Source organism: Rhipicephalus microplus, chromosome 4 (genome assembly GCF_043290135.1).
Source record: "Rhipicephalus microplus isolate Deutch F79 chromosome 4, USDA_Rmic, whole genome shotgun sequence".
Lineage (NCBI taxonomy): Eukaryota > Metazoa > Arthropoda > Arachnida > Ixodida > Ixodidae > Rhipicephalus > Rhipicephalus microplus.
Window position 1 is genome coordinate 101,145,562 of NC_134703.1, and position 20,081 is coordinate 101,165,642.

At 47.0% G+C, this 20,081-nt stretch overlaps 2 protein-coding genes across 4 annotated transcripts in view; one reads left to right on the forward strand and one right to left on the reverse strand.

Annotated features, from left to right (window-relative positions):
• The window catches only part of LOC119172231 (cholinesterase), a 306,247-nt gene that overhangs the window by 215,722 nt on the left and 70,444 nt on the right, over positions 1-20,081 (reverse strand). The window lies entirely within an intron of this gene.
• Positions 7,647-20,081, forward strand: part of LOC142814514 (uncharacterized) — a 200,293-nt gene continuing 187,858 nt past the window's right edge. For both annotated transcript variants that reach the window (XM_075893353.1, XM_075893352.1), the window contains exon 1: positions 7,647-10,440. In XM_075893353.1, the coding sequence (XP_075749468.1) occupies positions 9,939-10,440 (502 nt within the window). In that variant the 5' untranslated portion in view covers positions 7,647-9,938. The remainder of the gene's footprint in view (positions 10,441-20,081) is intronic.

Sequence of the window (20,081 nt, forward strand, 5' to 3'; positions counted from 1 at the left end):
CGTCGACGTCCGAGGTCGCAATGATCGACGTCCCTTCGACCAGCGCCGGCCAAAGTGTTGGCGGAACCGCAACCAAGTCGTCGTCCGAAGACAGGGCAGCGCGGAGAAGAGCTCGCGACGCCGAACGTAAACGTCGGCGTCGAGCGGCTTCAACGTCGACGTCATCAAGGACGATTGGATAGTCGAATACATGGCGTCGCGACACTCGCTGAAACGCGCAACGCACGACGACTGCAAACACCAACAGCCGACCACCATTCGCGGAACCTGCATCGACCACGTCTTTGCAAATTTCGATCTACGACCGCTGCAACCCGATCCACTCACTCTTCACTTTACCGACCAAAAAGCCATCGTGCTCAAAGTTCGTCGCAATAAATAAACACCGCCCTTTCGCATACGTGTCGTACGTGTTCACTCATTTAACACCCCTCCTACAACCACGTTAACCAATTTAGCCATCGACCCAAGTAAGTCGCAATTTAACACCCCATTTCACAACCACGTTAACCAATTTAGCCATCGACCCAAGTAAGTCACACTTTAACACCCCGTTAACCAATTATATGCTCCGCATCCTCCTCAGTGTTCCCCCGAGGGAAGCTGCGGGCAATTTTTTTGCTTCGTTCGTCCACTTGAGGGCGCCGAATGCGTGGGAGTGGAAACATACGTCATCTTCGTCCACCTCGATGGATCGATGCCTGCTCGACTGCTGACCTGAAAGCCGCGGGTTCGACCCCGGCCGTGGCGGCCGCATTTTGATGGTGACGAAACGATAGAGACTCGTGTACTGTGCGACGCCAGAGCAGGTTAAAGAAGCCCTCAACTATGGCGTCTCTCATAATCGTATTGTAGTTGTGGGACGTAAAACCCAACATATTATTTCATTAATACGCCATCTTCGGTTCCTATGGCAAAGCCGCGCCGCACTCCGACGAAATGTTCTCGCCGCTAACTGATCCGAACTGCGAGAGAGCTGTTTATGTGACGAAATCTCAAATAAGTGCAGTCAAACTGAAAGTTCTGCAGCTGAATCGCGATATCTGGAACAATAAACAGCCGAGCGCTACACGCACACGCGTCTCTCGTAACTTCAACCGTGGCCTCCGTGACCAACTCGTCACGCACCGTTGCCGGGGTTACTCTAGGAGGAGGCGCTTGTGCTGTGCTGCTTTTGCAGAATAAGGCCGCGTACCCAGCGTGGCGCCAATGTGTTTGCTCAGCGTCTCAATAAGGTCTGCGGCTAAAATCAGCTGCTCTTTTTCTTGTTTTGTCAAAAAGTCGTATTTGCGCTCGCTCTCGAACCGTTTTCCGAATTTAGCAGAGATCAAACTGTCGCTACACGTTCCAACGTCACTTTTTTTTGTAATTTGCTTGAGCGTTCCTTTAAACAAGCCACTACAATATCAAGAAAATGCTCGGAATGGTGTCGTTTAAACGGCTACTGCAAGCTCCTAGCCAAGCAAGGGGCAGGTTTCATTATAAAGACTGATGCCGATGAGCGTAACCAGAATTTTTTTTTCTGCGAACTGTCCAGCCTCTTTACGCAAGCTAGCACGTGTGTTTTTGTGAGTGACCGTATGCATCATCATCATCATCATAATCATCATCAGACTGACTACGTCCACTGCGGGACAAAGGCCTCTCCCATGTTCCGCCAGTTAACCCGGTCCTGTGCTTGCTGCTGCCAATTTATACCCGCAAACTTCTTAATCTCATCTGCCCACCTAACCTTCTGTCTCCCCCTAACCCGCTTCCCTTCTCTGGGAATCCAGTCAGTAACCCTTAATGACCAGCGGTTATCCTGTCTACGCGCTACATGCCCAGCCCATGTCCATTTCTTCTTCTTGATTTCAGCTATGATATCCTTAACCCCCGTTTGTTCCCTAATCCACTCTGCTCTCTTCTTGTCTCTTAAGGTTACACCTACCATTTTTCTTTCCATTGCTCGCTGCGTCGTCCTCAATTTAAGATGAACCCTCTTTGTAAGTCTCCAGGTTTCTGCTCCGTAGCTAAGTACCGGCAAGATACAGCTGTTATATACCTTCTTCTTGGGGGATAGTGGCAATCTACCTGTCATAATTTGAGAGTGCTTGCCGAATGTGCTCCACCCCATTCTTATTCTTCTAGTTACTTCAATGTCGTGGTTCGGCTCTGCGGTTATTACCTGCCCTAAGTAGACATAGTCTTTTACAACTTCAAGTGCACTATTACCTATCTCGAAGCGCTGCTCCTTGCCGAGGTTGTTGTACATTACTTTCGTTTTCTGCAGATTAATTTTAAGACCCACCTTTCTGCTCTCCTTGTCTAACTCCGTAATCATGAGTTGCAATTCGTATGCATAAGTACACATAAAACTGCCGATAACCACAGAAACGAATGAATGAATGACTAACCCCCGTATTGTATCCCTTCACTCAACGCTTCACCTTCACTTGAGAAAGCCGATGGAAGCGCCATCTCTAAAAACGGCGAGTGACTGCATATCAGGGATAATCAGCTGCGATTCTTAAGTAACGCAGCGTAATTTTCAGCCGAGCAGTGGCGCACACCTCAACTCTGTCAAGTGAAGGGTGAAAGTCGAGTCGAGGAGCGTTTGTGAATACGGGGGCAAGTCCATGTTCAATCTTTTTCGTCTGTTGTCTAAGCGTGGAATTTCATTGCTTTAAAAGAGTTGACTGTTGCGTGAGTTGGTTCTTTGACATAGAAACCATCGAGAGAACGCAAGTAAACACGACACAGAGGTATTCGTCTCTCACTTCCTGTGTGTTGTGTTTTATTGCGCTCTCACGATGATTTCTATGTCAAATTTTATTGCTAGTAGCAGGCTTCACTAGAACGCTGTTTTTGGGTGGCATCGGGATAGCGTCTTTCAGTCTCATACCGGAATTTATCAGCGTCTCCAATGCGGCCCCACCAGACCTTATGCCATGAACGTGAGCCGCGAACGCGCTGCCCTACCCTTTGATTTTACCCTCCTTCGGTACGAAGGCGAGCGTCTCCAATGGCCGCCCCCTGCGAACACAGCAGTGCTCTCACCAAGGAGGATTAAAGAAAAATTGCTGGAGTGGAAGCTCCCGCAATGCCTTGCCTGCAGAAGGGAAGCCACCTTTTTTCACTGCCAAGATGGCGGAAACATGTTCTTTTCTGATAGTGCCCACTTAAAGATCAAGTGGCTTTGATATATTATGTAAATGCTACGTTAGTTCTATATTAAAAGATAGTTGTTCTCGACGAAATAATACACAGAAACGAGTATGGATTACTGACTCTTCAAAGAACTTTGCCTCCAATTAGAGGCTCACTAAGGAAAACTAGTAACTGTAAGACGCACTTGGAGCACTATGTGACCCGAAAAAGTTCCCACATTAAGCTCGTTGGGCGTGCGAAGGAAAGGCTTTGTTTTTAATCGCTGAACGGGGATAGTTTATAATGCCCTTAGTAAGATGGCCGCCACAACCACCATCTTGCCAGGGGAACGGCTTCACTTCTGCGCAATCATTTCCACTCCAGAAATTTTTCAAATCCTCCTTGGCTCTCACAGTCGCCTCCGAGCAGCCGTGAAGTCACGTGACAGAGCGGTACGGTTATGTCACATGACGGAGCGATACGGAGGCGAGCGGTCTCACACGGCGGCCGGTCGCAACACAAGGCAGGAGGCATGACCTCTGTGATTGCGTGCTGACAGGAGGTTCCAGGCGTAGTTTTTAAATTTTCTTAGCGAACTTCGGCGACTTTAAGCGTATCTATCTATCTATCTATCTATCTATCTATCTATCTATCTATCTATCTATCTATCTATCTATCTATCTATCTATCTATCTATCTATCTATCTATCTATCTATCTATCTATCTATCTATCTATCTAGCCGCCTACGACATTTAGCTCTCCTGGCCGTTTCGATAATGGTATCGATACCGAACTTAGTATGGCATAACATGACTGTATGAAGAGCATATTTGGCTAGTCCTAACATGAAAATCATGAGAGGCCTCTCATGAATGTCATGATTTACTTTTCATGGTCCTGCAGCTCTTGTGGTGGTTTCGTTCACATGGCATGTTGTAAAACTGATATGTATAGCATGATTGCATGGCGAACACAAGCGACAGACCGTAACATCAAAATCATGACATGCGTGTCATGTAACAACATGAGTACATGCCACGCTCATGATGCGCTGGCGGCCGTTTCGCTAGCTTCACTGATACCGAATTCGGTATTACGGGACGTGAATGAATGACGAAGGTGTGATACTGGTGCAAACATGATAAACATGAGATGCGTGCCATGTAACAAAATGACTACATGCTACGCTCATGATGCGTTCGTGGCCGTTTCGCTAGCTTCGCATGTACAAAACTCGGTATTACGTGACGCGAACGGATGACATAGGTAAATGACACATCCAAACATGATAATGACGACATGTGTGTCGCTAGCTTCACATATGCCAAATGTGGTATTACGTTACGCCAATGGATGACGGTGGTATGTGACTGGTGCAAACATGATAATCATAAGATACGTGTCATGTGAGAACATGGCTACATGCCACAGTGAAGGAGCCAATGCATTTCGACGTGACGCGGTGTGCATGCTCGCTGGCGTTCATTTCGTCGCATCACGTCGGCGTTGCCACGCCAGGCGCCGGTCCTGCCATATACTCGGAGGCGCGCGCCGCGCTGCGTTGCTTTACGCATGCGCGTTTGAGCGCGTCCAGCGTGCCTCCGTCACGAAAAGAGGGAGACGCAGTGCTGTCTGAGTGACGCATGGGCGAAATGCACCATGTCGCATTTCGCGCCGGTTGCCGTCGGGCCGGGTCGACGGACGCTGGTCGCGCCTGGCGTCCGACTATAGAATGCTAACGTATACGTCGCTGTGCCCAGCGTGCGCGCGTCAACGCTACACTGGAGTATATTGGGCCCTTCATAATGCGCTTGCGGCCGTTTCGCTAGCTCCACATATACCAAATTTCGTGTTACGTGACGTCAATGGATTACGAAATATATGAGTGGTCCAAACATGATAATCCTGACACGTGCGTCATGTAAGAACATGACAACATACCACGCTCATAGCGTGCCCGTGGCCGTTTTGATAGGTCCACTTATAGTAAATTTGGTGTCACGTGACGTGAATAGATGACGAACGTAAACGACACATCCAAACGTCATAATCATGACACGGGAGACATGTACGGCATCATTTACCTCCGCATCGTCACGTCGTGCCGATTTTAAAGTGACTTATCAACACTTCTCCTTCGTGCTTCGCATATCATCGATTCCCACTGTACGTGGAATCTGCCTTTTTTTTTTTCCTAGGAGGCGTTCACCAGACGCATACCGCGACCATCGAAACAAGAACTTGGCATCAAATTTTCGCAACGTACAAGTTGCTTGATATGTATAACCGTCGATATAGTGTTCCAGAGAGGCCCTTCAAATGCGTAAGCACTTATGTGTCGACTGAAGGAAAAGAGTGTCCGTCCGTCCCCACATCTACCACCTAACACGATCATTGGAATTCACAAAGAGAGAGAGAGAAAGATATGGCATCAAGAAAGGCAGGTAGGTTAACCAGAAAGCAAGTATCTGGTTTGCTATACCTGCACTGAGGAAGGGAGAATGGGAGACAGAAAAGTAAGGAAAACGGAATTAGAGAGAAAATGAGAGTGGGAAGAAGCGAAAACACACACACACACACTAGAACGTCACAAACGTTCGACGAGGCGGGCTGATCGCAAAAACTTCAGTAGGGCTTTCGTCACTTGTCGGCGTAAAGCTCGATCTTTCCGGCATTCCAAAACTAATTTTTCCGAAAGCGGCTGGAAGTCAATACATGCACACACTGCTGACAGGGACTGCCTCTGACAGTTGTACTGAGGGCACTGACACAAAATATGTTCGACGGTTTCATCAGCGCCGCAATGGTCACATGCAGCACTGTCTGCCCATTCGATGCAGTATGCAAAGGCGTTCGTGAGACACCCCAAGACATAAACCAGATGCATTGGTAAGTCGTATATGCTTGGATCCAAGCGGTGAAGACGGGTGTGGAAGAACCCGGGCGTGTTTAACAGAGAGTTGGCGACATTATGCGCGAGCGTATTAATTAATACTTGCGGCGGCGTCGCCTCTTGACAGTGAAATGGGATCCATCACGCCATTTTCGTGAGCGTTCTTTGCTGCATCGTTGGTATGCTCGTTATTAATGATTCCGCAGTGGCCTACATTGAAAAGTTACATCATGTCCTTTCTGTAGTGTACTTGTTGAGACAGTTGTCTTGTTTCCAGCACCGATTGGTTATCAGGTCCACGACCTGGTGCAGTTCGAATAGAAAACAGAACTGGTTTAGAATCGGTCAAAATGTAAAATGTGTTTGTTCTTTTTTTTTTGGCATTGCCGAAATTTAAACCAGGCTTTTCTCCACATTATATGCACTCTATGAGTGCCATTTTATGGCGAAACTGTTTCATGACACTCCAACCACAGGGTTTCCTAAAGTTAACTAGAGTGGACTCTGACGCTGTGGTCGTTCAGCGATCATTGCAATGATGGGTAGTACACGGATTTGCCTAGTCTTCGTACTTGCGGCAGGCTAATCGCACTTGAGTCTTCGTTTATTGCTGTGTTTAGGTTTTGTTTCGATGTAGAGAACGAACCCTTTTGAACTTCGTGACCCGATTTCAAATGGTAAGTCTAAAACAATAAGGTGGTGAAGCGCAACTGCTGAACATTTGCCGACCGTTCTTTCGTGACAAAGCAGCTTCAAGTTACACGAAGACAAAAGAGACGTAAAGTACGAAGACTAGGCAAATCGGTGTACTACCCATTATTCCCATACTCGCTGAAGCGTTGCAGCTCCCATGCACACTGGCGCCAGAGTTCCCTCTAGAGTACATATAGGACACTCCATAGCTCAAAGAATGCTATTTGTTCGACGAGTTTTCATCACTTTTGCTCTTGATCATTTTCTGAATCACTGCCTTGTCTGGCTTTATTTAACATGTTGTTTGTCGGTTGGCTATTCAATAGCACCAAAATTATTTGGAATCTAACAAAGTAACTCTTATTCATGAATTTGCCCTATACTCATCTTTGGTCAACCTTCAATTGAAACAAATCCCGGGCTCTGTTTATTTTTTTATATTTTCTCGAAGGTCAAGCTTTATAGGCCATATATCAGTATGAACTGTTCCAGCTTTTTTAAAAGCGCCTGCCAATTATGTGGAATAATCGAATAACCAACAGAAATTTTCATTGATATGGACCCGTACAATGTCTAAGGTGGCAAGCGATTCATCGTTAAGCGATAAAAAATAATACTCCACCATCTGTGCTTGTGGTGGTAGTGGTGTTGAAGGCATGGAGCAAGAATTCCTTGCTTTGTGGCTGAAGGTGAAAAATTCCACAAAATTCATTAAAGAGCAACGTTAGTGACAAGTTAGTTATAAGTGCTTGAACGGAATACCAATCTTCCATATCAGGTCCGGTACCAAGTACTTGAATTCGAACAGCTATTTCGCTTCTGTTAAGAAAGTAACGAACGACTATTTTCTGTGGTAGGGACTAACTATATATATATATATATATATATATATATATAGAGAGAGAGAGAGAGAGAGAGAGAGAGGGAGGGAGGGAGGGGGGGGTGAAAATACACGCGGAGGAAAGAAGGGATGGTAACCAAGCTACGGCTCGGCTGGCTGCATTTGGGGCGTGGGAAAGAGGTGATTGTAGATATTGATACAAGCCATGATGAACATCAATGAATCGTCAACTTCGTCGCCTCGATGGACTATTATTCCTTGGGGTACATCAGGGCTTGTATCAATGTGTTATGTGTATCAATGTGTGGTCAATTCATGATGGACGTCAAGAAATGGTCCATCAATGTTTGTATCAATATGATAAAGAAGAACGACAAAGAGTTAGCTTCGGAATAATAATGATAATAATAATAATAATAATCATAATAATAATAGTGATGATGATGATGATGCAATAACTGTTTTTCCCGTAGAGGCATGTGTGTATATGCGCTTCACCCATTATTCCTAGCTACAAAAGCTGAAGAGAGCAAGTGCAAAAAAAAAAAAGATAGTGAAGAGAAATATATTAGTGTAGGCCCGTGCGCTTAGATTTGGGTGCACGTTAAAGAACCCCAGGTGGTCAAAATTTCCAGAGCCCTCCACTACGGCGTCTCTCATAATCATATGGTGGTTTCGGGACGTTGAACCACACGTATCAATCAATCGAGAAATATATTAGAGTAAGGGCCGGTTTATGTATAGGTTAGCGTGTCAAACGGGGTGAACAAAAGTGAACAACAAATGGACGAAACAAATCAAGGGGAGGGGTACATGATTTTGTAGGATGATGTTTTTCGCGTCGTCAGTGTAAGAGGGGGTGATGTGGGCAGTTTGCTGACTCACGAGTCAGCTTAAATAAAGTGAGTTGGAAAGCTAGCTGCTACGACACTGAAGCTGCAATAAAAGTGCGCAAGGAACGGCCGAAGCAGACAGGACGAGCACAGTCCTGTCTACGCTTGTCCTGTCTGCTTCCGTCCCCCACGCAGCATCATTTCTGTTTCGATTGGGATATTACGCCATTGTATTTCGCCTACATATACGTCACACGTGAGCAGTGAGGGAACCAGAGAATTCCTTGGTTGGAACAACAACAAAAATTCGTAGAAAAAGAATACCTTGAGTCTGACTAGTTTTTCTTGTGCACCTACTGGATAGGATATGCTCAAGACACCGAATTTCAAACTTTTCTTACCGTGAAATTATCATGCTCAGTTGCTGATGTGTGGCGCATTTATTGGCCTAGCACGACGGTGTGATTTTTTTAATACTCCAGATGATGCACCGATCCGCGCAATGACACCACCACAAACCGCCTCTCTTCTTTTCTAATATCCTTTCGGCTCGCCCCTTTGTAGCATCGAACTGAAACGCCGTGCATAATCCCACCAAAGCACGCTTCGTAACGTAAGAGCATCACGATTGGCGATAACGAAAGTGCATTAACAAGCTCTTTGGCTTACTGAGCCATCTGTTTTTGCAAGTCGGTTCATACTTGATGCGGAACAAAGGATTGCTAAAAAACAAGGACTCAAACGAGGGACACGCAGCGTCTGTCGTGTACGTTCTGAACTTTCGTCCCTTGTGTTCTTATGTTACTCATTAGTGTCCGTTTCTTGGCGTTTCTTTGTCACGCATCGAGCCCCGCGACATCACAATAACAGATGGGAAAAAAAAAAGAAACTAAGAAACTATTGCTTCGACCACCATTTTAATTCATTAGAGTAGAGTGAAAACTTCCAGGATATTTGTGTGTGTTATGAAAAAACGTGTCTGCACAGACGACGGAGCCCCACTCTCCCCCTCCCCGCCCTTCTAGTGTTCCCGAGTTGCGCCGCCCTGGTTATTCCGTGTGTGTCAGTGCAGAACGGTGACACTTGTTCACAGCAAGGAGACGTGCAGTCTGTCGGTGGCGGGACAGAGAAGGGCGAGTCCGGCTAGAAGGATGAGGAGGGTCTCCCACCGGCAGACAACTCCTCGGTAGCTCAACACGTCCGGTGAACGGAGAGGCGTCGCGTCCTTCGGCCGCGCTCCGCGAGGCGGCATGGTGGTCGCGGGGGCGCCGCCGCACCACGTGACTGCCTCGCCTCCATCGCTTTGCGCGCGTCGTTGGAAACACGGAACGAACGACGATATCGTGCGCCTCGCGAGCACGCGGCACAGCGCATCAACCCGACCTCCTCGTGCGTGGCGCGCCGCGCCGCTTCGCCCCGGTCCCGACGGCTCCTCCAGGCGCCTCGAGACGCCCCGAGTCGACTGCGCGCGCGCTCTCTGGTAGTGCGGACGTACAAGTGGTACCGCTCAAAGTTTCCGTTTACGCGGCCAACTGGGACCGTGCGACATGAACGGGACGTACCAGTCGAGGGCTGCCGCGCTGCAGCAGCAGCGCTTGCAGCAGTCAAAACAGCCACAGGGTGGCGGAAACGACGAGCTGCGGGGCCCGAAGTGCGCCCGCTGCCGAAACCACGGCTTTCGCATCCGCGTGCGAGGTCACAAGCGCCAGTGCCGCTTCAAGGACTGCGTCTGCCCCAAGTGCAAGCTGATCGCCGAGCGCCAGCGCGTGATGGCGGCACAAGTGGCGTTGCGCCGGTCGCTGGCCCAGGACGAGGCCCTGGGCCTGGTGCCGACCATCGCGATGTCGCATGGAGTCGCGCTGCACGACGCCGGCGGTGACTCGGCTGATGCCAACGCCGCTACTCAGGGGCCATCGTGGGCACAACAGCGGAGGCTGGACGCTTCTCAGATCTCCGGGAGCAACACGGCAGCGGCGGCAGCGCAGACAGCCGCTGCGGCAGCCGCTTTCAGGGCCGTCGCAGCCGCAGCAGCGGCCCCGGCACCCTCTGGTGAGACGTTTGTAGTCACTTTTCCTAGGCTGATCTTTTAATAACTGTTAAATCTTCGCGCTGCGAAGTCTAGTCTGTCACTTCGAAAGTTCTTTGCCATCCTTCCTCCTGAAGCGCTTTGCTGCGTAGCAGTGTACGAGTACGAGTATAGTGCGTTAATTTGCAGCAACAGTATAATATACTGTAAAGAAATCTATGCAGCAAACTTCAGCCCAAGTGTTATGCAGGAGCTTGCAAATTCAGCGAGGCACTGTCAATTAATTAACAATACAATATAAATTTTATACAAACAATACAATATATACAATACAAACGCTCATGCCCATAGGGCATGCGCGTCTCAGGAAACTGGCATGATTGACAACTGAGAGGCGATGTGATTCACGCGCGCTTCGTGGTTAGCGGCAGCGACGAAACTTGGTACTCGGACTAATATATGAGTGTTGGGGAGTGGCGCTACGGTTTGCTAGGAACAATGGCATGCACTGAGTGTCTACTTGAAACACATCTAAGTATTAAAGAGGCAAGTGGATCACTGTACCTTGTTTTCCACAGTTTTTTGAAGCCGTACCTCTACACCGTCATTACATGCCCGCATAGATCTGTTAAAGCATTACTTTAACGTATGGATGGCTTCCGAAAGGGTACATTTTCTCACAAAGTGACTATAACAGTTCATGCTGAACGGTTTTCTTCTTAACATTTCCGACAAGCGTTAGAAATGAAGAAATATTAGCTACGAAGGAACAGTAGGATTGTCATTAGTTAACAAAAAAATTTCTGGTTCGCCTAAACAGGAAACCCTTTTCTTCTGTTTTAATTCTAACACGAATATGGCTCAATTAACGCTAATTCGGTCGATCGCACTTTGCTAGCACTACATCATGCCACAAAATTACTCACGGAAGAGTTCTGCAACGGTATACGTGGTTACGTGGCTAAAAACGAATCCCGCATGAAACGCATCACGACGCTTAATTGGTTCACATAGTTTCTTGCGTGATTAGAGTTTTTGTCCTCGTTGGAATTTCTATCCCTTCTACAACACGAATTAAATACATTTAAGTATACTCGAGTTTGAATACATGTACACTCTTTTGTTCGGCCTCAACGGCCATACATTGTAACGTATTGTAACGAGACAGAGTTTAGCAAAAAAGCAGACATAAAAAAAAAAGGCAGACCAGCTCAGAAAATCGGATAGGCAACCCTATATATCGCACTTCGACATGTAAGAATACGAAAAATTACGAATACGAAAGGCGGAGATTGCAGCCGGTGATGATCACCACCCCATAAAGCACCACGTGGAGCTTTCTCTTCACCATTCGCGCTAAAACCTTTCACTTACAGCATTATTGTATTTAAGAAGTGTAGCTATGCCCCCATTGCCCTCAAGTGTTGTGTAAAAGACATTGCAAAATGTTTTCCACCAGTGGTGTGATCCACTTGAACTGTTCGCGAAAACGGGAGGAATCGCGTTTCTGTACACTTGCAAAACAACCAATTTTTTTGTTTGAATTTTCTGCAGAGCAACTGTATCATCCCCGAGTAAGAAGGAAAGATACACCTATGCTACTTCTCAGAACAACCATGTAGTGTGCAACAACACATAATGGAATCGTACAATAGGGCAAAAGACCAGGAAACGCGCGACTAAAGCGAGATAAGGAAGTGAGAAAGCGAGAGTTTTCCTTATCAACGAGGTACATCTGAATGCATTTACAAGCTTATCGGCGCAATGGCATTGATGTTGACTTGCAGAACGTGTTGCAGCCTATTGTCATCATGAGAAAGATAAGGGCTTGCCAAATTGTTTTGATCTCAAGGCAAGCGTGTAAAAGTATGTGGGGTGCACGTTCAATAACTCGGATTCGCATATGCGCCCAAAAATGCAGCGTTGTCTATCTGACGATAACAGCACCAAGCTTGCCTGTACGAACTTCCCGGGGGAATTTCGGAAATTAATTTTGCGCATGCGCGTGGCGCGAAGCACACGTGTGATATACCTCTGATCACTGGTGTAAATCACCCTGCCGTGCTGCTTCATATCGTCGCCCATGTATGTGTAATTACGAAACTATATTGTTATTTTCTATTTTGCTGGGACCAACACAACGTACAGTGTAGTTGACATCGAAGAGATAAAACACAAAATGCCGGTCGATGACTAATTTGCTCATTCAATTAACCTAAACGCAAAAATGAATCACAAAGGTGACGTCATCTATTCAAGTATCACCCGATGTTATCGTAACTTCTTGTTTCAAGCTGCATCATGTCTGTTTGCGCTCTGGGAGTGATTTATGGAGTGCTGTACGCATGACACAGTTGTGTCAAAGGTGAGCGTGCCACCATTAATACTCAACAGCCGAGACTCCATCAAAGGATTGTGATGCAAGAAGCAAGCGCCAGAGTGATTGTTTGCGCCCGATTGCAGAGATATGTGTGACTGCGAGATAGCGACATAAATTAACGTGCGATTTCGCTACAGGTAAGTCACGGCTTGTGCTATTTGCCGGTGTTCCCAGTTCGGGTGCACCTGTCCTCTCTTTTGGACTGCTTCTAGGAATACCAAGTCTTTGTTACATTTTCTTTTTATTTCATCTATTCATGTTGAATTTTTCTGGCACTTCACGTTCGGTCACTTTTGCTGGAGGAGTGCGCCGATAGCATGCATGTCTTATCACGTGTCCAGGTGTGACATGACGGAAGAAATAAAGTAGGAAAGAGCTTTACGTCATGCAGTCGTCATTGGCACGCGTCATTGGCATGAGGTCTGTCACGAGGCCTCTGAGAGAGCGCGCATGTTTGTTCATTTGCATTGTCGCAGCTTTGACTGCACTAGTGTGACTTGACATTATTCGGCTGATACTCCTTTCCCTTTTCAATCGTGTTGCGGTTTGGCCTCTCTCATTTTTTTTTCCTTTCCTCCACAGTGGCTGCAATAGCCGCTTCACGTATTGGGAGCACACGTGTAAAACGCCTTTGCTATATGTGACATCCCATCAAAAAAAAAAAAAAACTGAATCAGCATGTATAAAGGACCGATAGCGAGTGTTTTGGTTCAGCGCCCAGAAACATTGACAACGTCTTCTTCGAATTGCCGAGTGCACCGGCTAAGGTTTGTTCGCTATACCGAAGTGGAATTTGAAAGAGCTTCCCTCGATCATCTGGTTACTGCTATACCAAATTTATCTCGATGACGACACCTATTGACCGTTACACAACGGTGATCATAATACGCGATTATTTTTGTTATGACTGGTAATGGGGTCTTCGTGGAGACCAATGCGTTACCTTAATATGAAGTAGCGTGGCTGTAGAGTGTCCTCAAAACGCGCGTTGTATGGAAGTGTAAAATATATGCATAGTTTGTAAAATTATGAGAATGGCATGTGGAGTGGTGTACAGACGATGAACGAATCAGACTATCATGACACTAAGATGTACTAAACTGTTAATGTACATGATACTAAACTCTTCGAGCTTATTAAATTGCCAATTACTGCCCCTAGGGTATCCTATTTCTTTCTCTGTTTGTCGTATGGCAGTAATTGAATTGTCGAAATATTCGACTTTTTTTTTCTTAGTCACTGGTTCATCTGTTTCTTACGGCTGTCGTTATTTTGGGCGCAGTTTTCAACTGTGTAACCTCGTGCGGCTGATTAATTCTCGAAAACGTCGTTGCGTCTACGTGATTGGCTATGTGTCGTCACGTTGCTTTCGTCAAGGCCACGCACGTTTTCTCGCACTTCCTTTCAAACTGTGAACCAGACAGCTTTATTCTAAGATTATTCGTAAGTGCGCAACATCATTTCCCCGGGCAGCTTGGTAACGCGAACAACAGAAACGGAAGAACTATACTGAACTACACCGTTTCTTTTTTATGGCGCGCTACCACTATGCGTGAATGTCGAATGACCATCTAACCCGTATTTCCTCGCTATTTTTGCCAGTGGCTTGTCTAAGCGGCGCACAGATGTCGAAACAAATGCAACTAGTAGACCTTAAAAAAGAAACTGCACACTTTGTAGATTAAGATAACTTCGGAACCTTCAGGGAGAAACCCTACAGATGATCAAGCATTCAGTGTCTTAAGAAAGGCACACACATCAAAGAAATTGCAACCAGAAAACTTTAAAAAATGAAATCCCATACTATGGCGAATAAATTACTGAGTGAGCTTTTAGTGACGAATCCCACCACATCTCAAGCGCTGACAGAACAGCGATTTTAACACTGCCCTTTCGAATCATATCCATATTTCTAATATTTGGCACGCTTTTAATATGTGATCGAAAACACACCCGAAAGAAGTCATTTAGTATGACTGGGCATATTGTTAAAATGTATATGGTTACGTGTTTCGGCATATCAACGCGACCTTTCGTTCTTACGCACTGGAATCGAAGGCGTTCGTCACATCACCCGAACGATCGTATCAATGGCGCTGGATTGCTTGCCTCATCTGCAAATAAAGGTATATCCGGGCTTGACATGCGTCGTGACATAGATTATTATCAAAATTCGATCATAGGTCGTGGTTGCTCAAGATGAGAACAGGACACTGCGAAGAGCAAACAAGAGATTATCTCGCGGAAGCTTCGCGTGTAAAGCGTGTCACAGTCATGTCAGATAACTCTGTTTGGTCGCTGATGTACCGGACAGCAATGTAGTTTCCAACATACGACCGTTATCAAGTGTTAGGCCAAGGCGAGGATTAAAAAAAATAATAAATGAGCCTTAATTACCTGTATTACCGAACGCGCATGATATGAGTGCTTTGGTGCCTGTTACCTGTTATTCGCAGGTATTTTTTTCATTTCGAAAGTGCCACTACAAGGGTTAAAAATTATTGCCCTAATAACACACAATCCGATTTCTGAGAATTTTGCTTCAATACTTCTTTCTTTCTCTCCTCTCTTTCCTTCCTTATTTCTTTCTCTTTCTTTATTTCTTTCTTTACCGTGTGAGTATGAAAAAGTGAGACAGCTTTGCACCAGTCGTGCTAAACCTGAAGGAAGTGCCGAGCTGGGAGGCCTACTTAATTTCTGTTTCTTTCTCTCTTTTTCTTTTTGCCTTTCATTTTTTTCCTTCTCATCTCTTTATTTTTTTTCTTTTTCACTTTGTCTGTTTATTTCCAACCCTTTCTGTCTCCCTTTATGTATTTTTGTTTCTCAGGCTTTGAATCTTTCTGTTTCTTGGCTTACGTTCTCCCCGTCTCTCTATTTCTCGCTTCGTCTTTCTTTCTGTCTCTTTCGTTGGTCCTCTCTTTCTCTGTTCTCCTCTTTTTCGTCTTTCTTTCTCCACATTTCTCTCCTTCTCTTTCATTCTGTGCCATGCTTTACTCTCTACCGCTCTCCTCTCCTCCTCTCTCACTTGCCTTTCCCACCCTCCCCTTCCTATACCGCAATCTATAAGGCTCTGCTCGCGTGCCTGGATAGCCGAATGGTTACGACGCCCGCCCTCGGGTCACTGGTTCGAATCCCACCTAGCCAAATATTTCTCTTTCTCTCTCTCTCTCTGTAGTTGTTGCCTCTCCCATCAAAGTTATTGCATCGCACGAAGGACTGATTGGCGCACATGATCTGGCGGTGAAGGAGAATGCGAACTAAAGGAAGGAGAGCAAGAAAACGGCGTGGGTAGAGTCATGATGGTGATAGTTTTCTTTTCCCTCTCCGAGGACCAATAATCGGCTTTGACAAATCTGCTGTTTAAAATAGCACGTTGGGTCACTTTGCGGCTTTCGGTGAAATAAACTAGTAGAAGACGTCGTTATCGCTGGATTTTTTGGGAGCCGCACACGACAAGCGGCAGTATATAGCTGGCTGTAGGAGTTGCATGGCATCATCGCCAGGCCAAGAAAAAAAAAGTAAAGCTCACTCAGTAAGTGGTAAGTGCTATATGGGACAAACTGGGAGGTGTCTGAATAACCGTCTAATGTATCACAGGGCATCGCTGAAGGTCCAACCGTCGTCAAATCTGTGGCTACACTGCATAGATTCCAAGTGTCACTCTTCACGTCGCGAAACAAAGGTGTTGTTCCGGCACAGAGATAGGACGGCGAGAAGAGTCGCCGAGGCTTTTTTTTTATATACACAAGTATGGCAAGACGTGTGTCGTGAATCATTCGGTCACAGTGCACCAAATAGAGAGAGAGAGAGAGAGAGAGAGAGAGAGAGAGAGAAAATTTATTGCGGAAAGGCAGGGAGGTTAACCAGAAAACATATCCGGTTTGCTACCCTGCACTGGGGAAAGGGTAAGGGGAAAGGGAGGAAGAGAAGCACAAACACACATACACACACTCGCACACAGTAGTGTCACAATCGTTCAACGAGGCGAGTCGCTCGCAGAAACTTCATCAGCGCCTTCGTTGCTTTCTGGCGTGAAGCTCGATCTTTCCGACATTCCAAGATTGACTGCTCAGAAAATGGCTGGTCGTCGAGGCGAGCAAACACTGCTGAGAGGGACTGTCGCTGAGAGCTGTACTGGGGGCACTGACATAAAATATGTTCAATTGTTTCGTCATTGTCGCAATGATCGCATGTAGCGCTGTCTCTCATTCCGATGCGGCATGCAAAAGCGTTCGTGAAAGACACCCCAAGCCACATACGGCAGAGAAGGGTCGTCTCGGATCGGGGTAGGCCAGATGGAATAGTAAGTCGTAGGCATGGGTCCAGGCGGTGAAGACGGGTGTGGAGAAAACCGGGCGTATTCCGCATAGACCTTGCGACATCCTGCGCAAGCGTATTAATCTTTGCTGCTGCGTCGCTTCTTGATAGTGGAATAGGTTCCATCACTCCATTTTCGTGAGCATTCTTAGCTGCATTGTCGGCATGCTCGTTACCGATGATGCCGCAATGGCCTGGTAACCACTGAAAAGATATGTCATGTCCTTCGTCTATTAGGTGATGGTACAGTTGTCGTATTTCGAGCGCCAATTGATCTTGAGGTCCACGACGTAGAGTATTGTGTAGACATTGGAGAGCTGGTTTCGAATCAGTAAAAATGCTCCATTTTTGTGGTGTCTCTTGGTCAATCCTGCGGAGTGCGCTGCGGAGTGCCGCGAGCTCCATGGCTGTCGATGTCGTCTTGTGTGACGTTCTGAACTGGATGGTTTCGGCTCTTGCTGGGAAGATCACAGCTCCTGCAGATCCTCCAACAGTTGTCGAGCCATCCGTGTAAAGTTTGACATGATCTTTGTATTCTTCGTGTAGCATGAGTAGAATCATCTGCTTTAAAGCTGGCGCCGAGAGCTCCGCCTTCTTGCGAATCCCCGGCACTGTCAAGCGCAGTTTTGGTCGGTCCAAGCACCAAGGAGGTGTTAGTATCCGTTCCGGAGGTGTGTAGACTGTTGGAAGGCACTCACGGAAAGTCAATACTCTCTTACAGAAGGAGGCACTCGGACGATCTTCTGGAAGCGAAGCTAGGTGGTGGGCAGGGGCGCGAGCAAGGTGTCTAATATGAGCTCTAAGCACCTCCAAAGTAATGTGCACAGTGGCCGGATGATCTTTGGCGATTGCGATGGTTTCCGCTGTTGATGTACAGCGTGGTAATCCAAGACAAACTCTGAGTGCCTGGCCCTGGGCGTTTTCTATTGTGCGTATACTGCTTTTGCAAGCGTTCGTCAGAACCGGCAAGCTATACCGCAGGTACCCCAGAAACAGCGTTTTGTACAAATGCAACATCGCGTGCACTGATGTGCCCCACGTTTTGCCTCCGAGGAACTTGAAAAGTTGTGCGATGGCCGTTAGGCGCTTCTTTAGAGTGGCCACATGGGGACTCCAGCAGAGATTTCGATCGATCGTGACCCCCAAAAACCTGTGGGTCCTGGCGTAGCAGACACTGTGTCCATTGATGGCGATGGGATATGACGTCATTGCCTTCCGCGTGAACGCGACCAGCGCCAATTTCTCAGGAGAAATCTCGAGGCCTTGTTCTCTAAGGTACGCCGATATTGAATTCGCTGCTTTCTGGAGTCTCGCACGTACCTGAGGACGTGTTACACCTGATGTCCAGGCACAAATATCATCTGCATAGAGAGATATCTGCACGGAATCTGGTATGCGTTCAACGAGACCGATCAGAACCAGGTTGAACAGTGTGGGGCTCAATACACCACCTTGAGGAACACCACGGTGTGTATAATGTTCAGAAGTCGGCCCATCATCAGTTTGCATAAACAATGATCTCATATGTAGGTAGCATTGGATCCAGCGGTACACTCGCCCACCCAAACCAACTGACTCGAGGGCGTCAAGTATGGCTTCGTGAGAAACATTGTCATATGCTCCTTTGACATCTAAAAATAGTGCGACAGATAACCGTCTGCTCATTTTCTGGTGTTGTACGTAGGTCACCAGGTCAATGACATTGTCAATGGAGCTCCGAAGACGACGAAAACCGGCCATGGCGTCTGGATATATTCTATGGCGTTCTAGGAACCACTCGAGTCTGGCAAGGATCATTCGCTCCATCAGCTTCCCTACGCAACTAGCCAGCGCTATTGGGCGGTATGATGTCAGCTCTAGAGGCGATTTTCCAGGTTTGAGAAGTGCAACCAACCGGCTTGTTTTCCACTCTCTGGGGACCGTTCCATCTCTCCAAGACTCATTGAATACTTCCAGCAAAGCATTTCGTGCTCGATCACCGAGATTGCATAATAGGCGGTATGATATGCCATCCGGCCCAGGCGATGACGATCGATTGCATGAAGCAAGAGCCACATTCAGTTCTTCCATTGAAAAAGGCAGGTCCAGGTGCGGGTCAAGTGAATGTGGCGTGTAATCAGCAGTAAGGGCTTCTGTGCAATTTGGTGGGCCCGCAATCTTCCTACAAAAATCTTCCGCTACCTCGATATCCCTTCTATTTTGGAAAAGGGCCAAGGCTTTAAACGGAAAACGTTGTTGGGGAAATGTGCGTAGGCCTCGCACGGTTCGCCATATTTGAGAAAGCGGTTTGCGAGGGTCTAGACTCGCGCAAAATTTCGCCCACCGTTGAAACTCCAGTTTGTCTATACGACGCTGGATCTTCTTTTGCATGCGCCTGGCCATCCGTAGATCTTGAATGGATTTTGTGCGTCGATATCTACGCTCCGCACGCCGACGAGTCGCACGGAGTCGCTCTAACTCCATGTCCGTTTCTGAGGGCCTTGAAGAATATGCCAGCGTGCGCATCGCACTCTGCGCTGCTTGTTTGATCGCTTGCTCAATGCCAGAGGTTAAGCCTTTTTCACAAGCGTGTTCAATGTTGGTTGTGAATGCTGAAAGATCGATCCTCCGTACGGTTTTCGGCGGGTGGTCGCTAGCAAAGCCTTCGATGGTGAGATAACTGGGGATGTGATCGCTACCATGTGTCTCGATGTCTAAAAACCACTTAACGCTTGTGGCGAAGCGACGTGACACGAACGTCAAGTCCAAACAGCTGCTGTACGTTGATCCTCGCAGAAATGTAGGGCTCCCATCATTAAGTAGAGACAGTTCATGAGTCGATACAAATGAAGCCAGCCTCCGGCCCGTGGTATTGACTTTTGAACTTCCCCAGATTGGGTGGTGGGCGTTGAAGTCCCCTATAATTATCCACGGATCCGGGGCGCTCGAAAGAATGTCATCCAGTCTTTGGCAATCAAAACGGGCTGA